This window comes from Diaphorina citri, unplaced genomic scaffold, assembly GCF_000475195.1.
Source record: "Diaphorina citri unplaced genomic scaffold, Diaci psyllid genome assembly version 1.1 scaffold436, whole genome shotgun sequence".
In the NCBI taxonomy this organism is placed as follows: domain Eukaryota; kingdom Metazoa; phylum Arthropoda; class Insecta; order Hemiptera; family Psyllidae; genus Diaphorina; species Diaphorina citri.
This window is the reverse complement of record NW_007377871.1, coordinates 206,797-208,956: the sequence shown is the minus strand read 5'-3', so window position 1 is coordinate 208,956 and position 2,160 is coordinate 206,797. Positions and strand designations below refer to the sequence as shown.

The 2,160-nt window shown below is 35.6% G+C and overlaps 1 protein-coding gene across 1 annotated transcript; it reads left to right on the top strand.

The window, feature by feature from the left end:
- The first annotated feature begins 265 nt into the window (after positions 1–265).
- LOC103508819 lies at positions 266–1,318 on the top strand. The gene has a single exon (XM_008473395.1). It carries the CDS (start codon positions 266–268, stop codon positions 1,316–1,318), a length of 1,053 nt encoding a protein of 350 aa, XP_008471617.1.
- The last annotated feature ends 842 nt before the right edge of the window (positions 1,319–2,160 follow it).

The window sequence follows — 2,160 nt, the reverse complement described above, 5'->3', positions numbered from 1 at the left end:
CGAACTTTTGGCGACTTTTAAAGGCTGTAGATCCTCGGCTGCCGGGATTGATGACATCCCTTATCAGATGATAATTCATCTACCTCAAGCCGCCTTGATGAAATTGTTAGATTTATTTAATTTTATTTGGAAGGAAGGAATTTTTCCAGAGATTTGGAAAACTGCATTCATTATACCTATTTTGAAACCGGAAAAGAACGCGTTACAAGCTGTGAATTACAGACCGATTTCACTTTTATGTTGTACAAATAAGATTTTAGAAAAAATGATAAGTAAGAGATTGAAATGGATGATAGAAGAGAAACAGCTTGTGGATGACTACCAGAATGGGAACCGTAGACAACGTTCTACTATGGACAATATAATTTTATTAGAACATGAAGTGGTGAGTGCATTCCAGAATAATGAATATGTGGTGGCTGTGTTTTTAGACATCTGTAAATTTTACGATAGAATATCAAAGATATCGGTACTTGAGAAATTCATAGAAAAGAATGTGGGTGGACCGATGTATAAGTATGTTGAGAATTTCCTATCTGATCCCCAAATCTCGGTAAAACTCCAGGGTACTAAATCTGAACATCGTGTCCTTCAGAATGGAATCAGGCAAGGTTCGTCCTTGTCTGGTGATCTAAGTAATGTCGCCACATGTGACATAGGGAAGTACATCCCAGGGGATGTAATGCACAGTATGTTTGTGGATGACTTGATAATATTTATGAGACATAAAGATCTAGACGTTATTCAGACGCAAATACAGAGAACCCTCGACAATATAGTGGTATGGTCCAAGAAGAATGGAATGACGTTTGCGCCTGAAAAAACCTCTGGTATAACATTTACGAGGAAACGGTTCAATCCTCCCACTAGACTCGAATTTCAAAATCATGATGTTAAATTTCAGAATAAAGTAAGGTGGCTCGGCATGCATCTAGATAACAAGTGGAAATGGGAAGCTCACATTGCCCAGGCGAAAACAAGAAGTCTAAAAGCTATGAATATTATGAAAATCTTGGGAAATAAGAAGAAAGGTCTGCGCAGACAAGTTCTCATGAAAATCTACAATGCATACGTACGTCCTATTATAGATTATGGATCTCTATTCTATGCCTCAGCGTCACAGGTATGGCTGTATAAGCTCAATGTTGTACACAACTCAGCATTGAGAATGATAACCGGAGCTTTCAGGACATCTCCGTTATCAGATAACATTTCCTACCAGATAACCCCTTCCTTATCAGATAACAGATTCTTACTGTTACAACAAGTTTCAGTGAAAAATTACTCACCCGTCTATAACAGCAACAACAATTTGTAATTTTCCCGCTTATTTAAGTAATTTAAATCAAATTTAAGCATTTAACTTCAAACAGAATGATAGATGATAGTGTTCCTTGATAAAGAATACAATACAATAATGAAAAATTTCAAAAATTCGATGTTTTCAATTTCGTCACTAGAGTGACCGTCACTAGCGTGACCAACTTTGGTCAACAATAGCATGAGAACAAAGGGTGATAGCGGGAAACGAAAAAAACAGCTTTATCCGGAACGATGTTTTCTATAACTTCTGAAAAAATCCGGTAGATAGCGCTAATGGTAACGATCCTATATTAAAAATTGTACCTTTTCGCCACTAGACGGACAGGTTTCGTGGACAGATAAGAACAAAAAAATACCGGTAGAAATATTAAATATTTAAAAAAAAACTTGTAGCCAGATAAAAGCCAAGGACATAACGGATATTTTCAAATCAAAAAATACTCCTAATTTCGAACGTATCATGGAATTATTCAATGCCAAAAAAGGGTCTATCTTCTGAAGAAGCCTTCAGTTGAAAAAGGCTCGTGTTTCAAAGGCCGTAACTCTGAAAATAATTATCAAAATCGATAAAAAATTATTGGAGAAGACCAATAAAATAGTTTTCTTTCATCCCATATAGAAAAAAAGTCGATTGGATAAAATTTAATTTTGTGATTTTTCAAAGATTTTGCGTGGACGTTCCCAACTATATTACTATTAGGCCAGCCATTCACGATCAGTTTTAACTGTCAGTTCAAGTATCTTCAGTTAAAAATATAAAATTTTTATAATCCTCAGTTTAGACCATCAGTTCAATCGAACTGTCAGTTCACCGCCATTCACGATCAGTTTTAACTG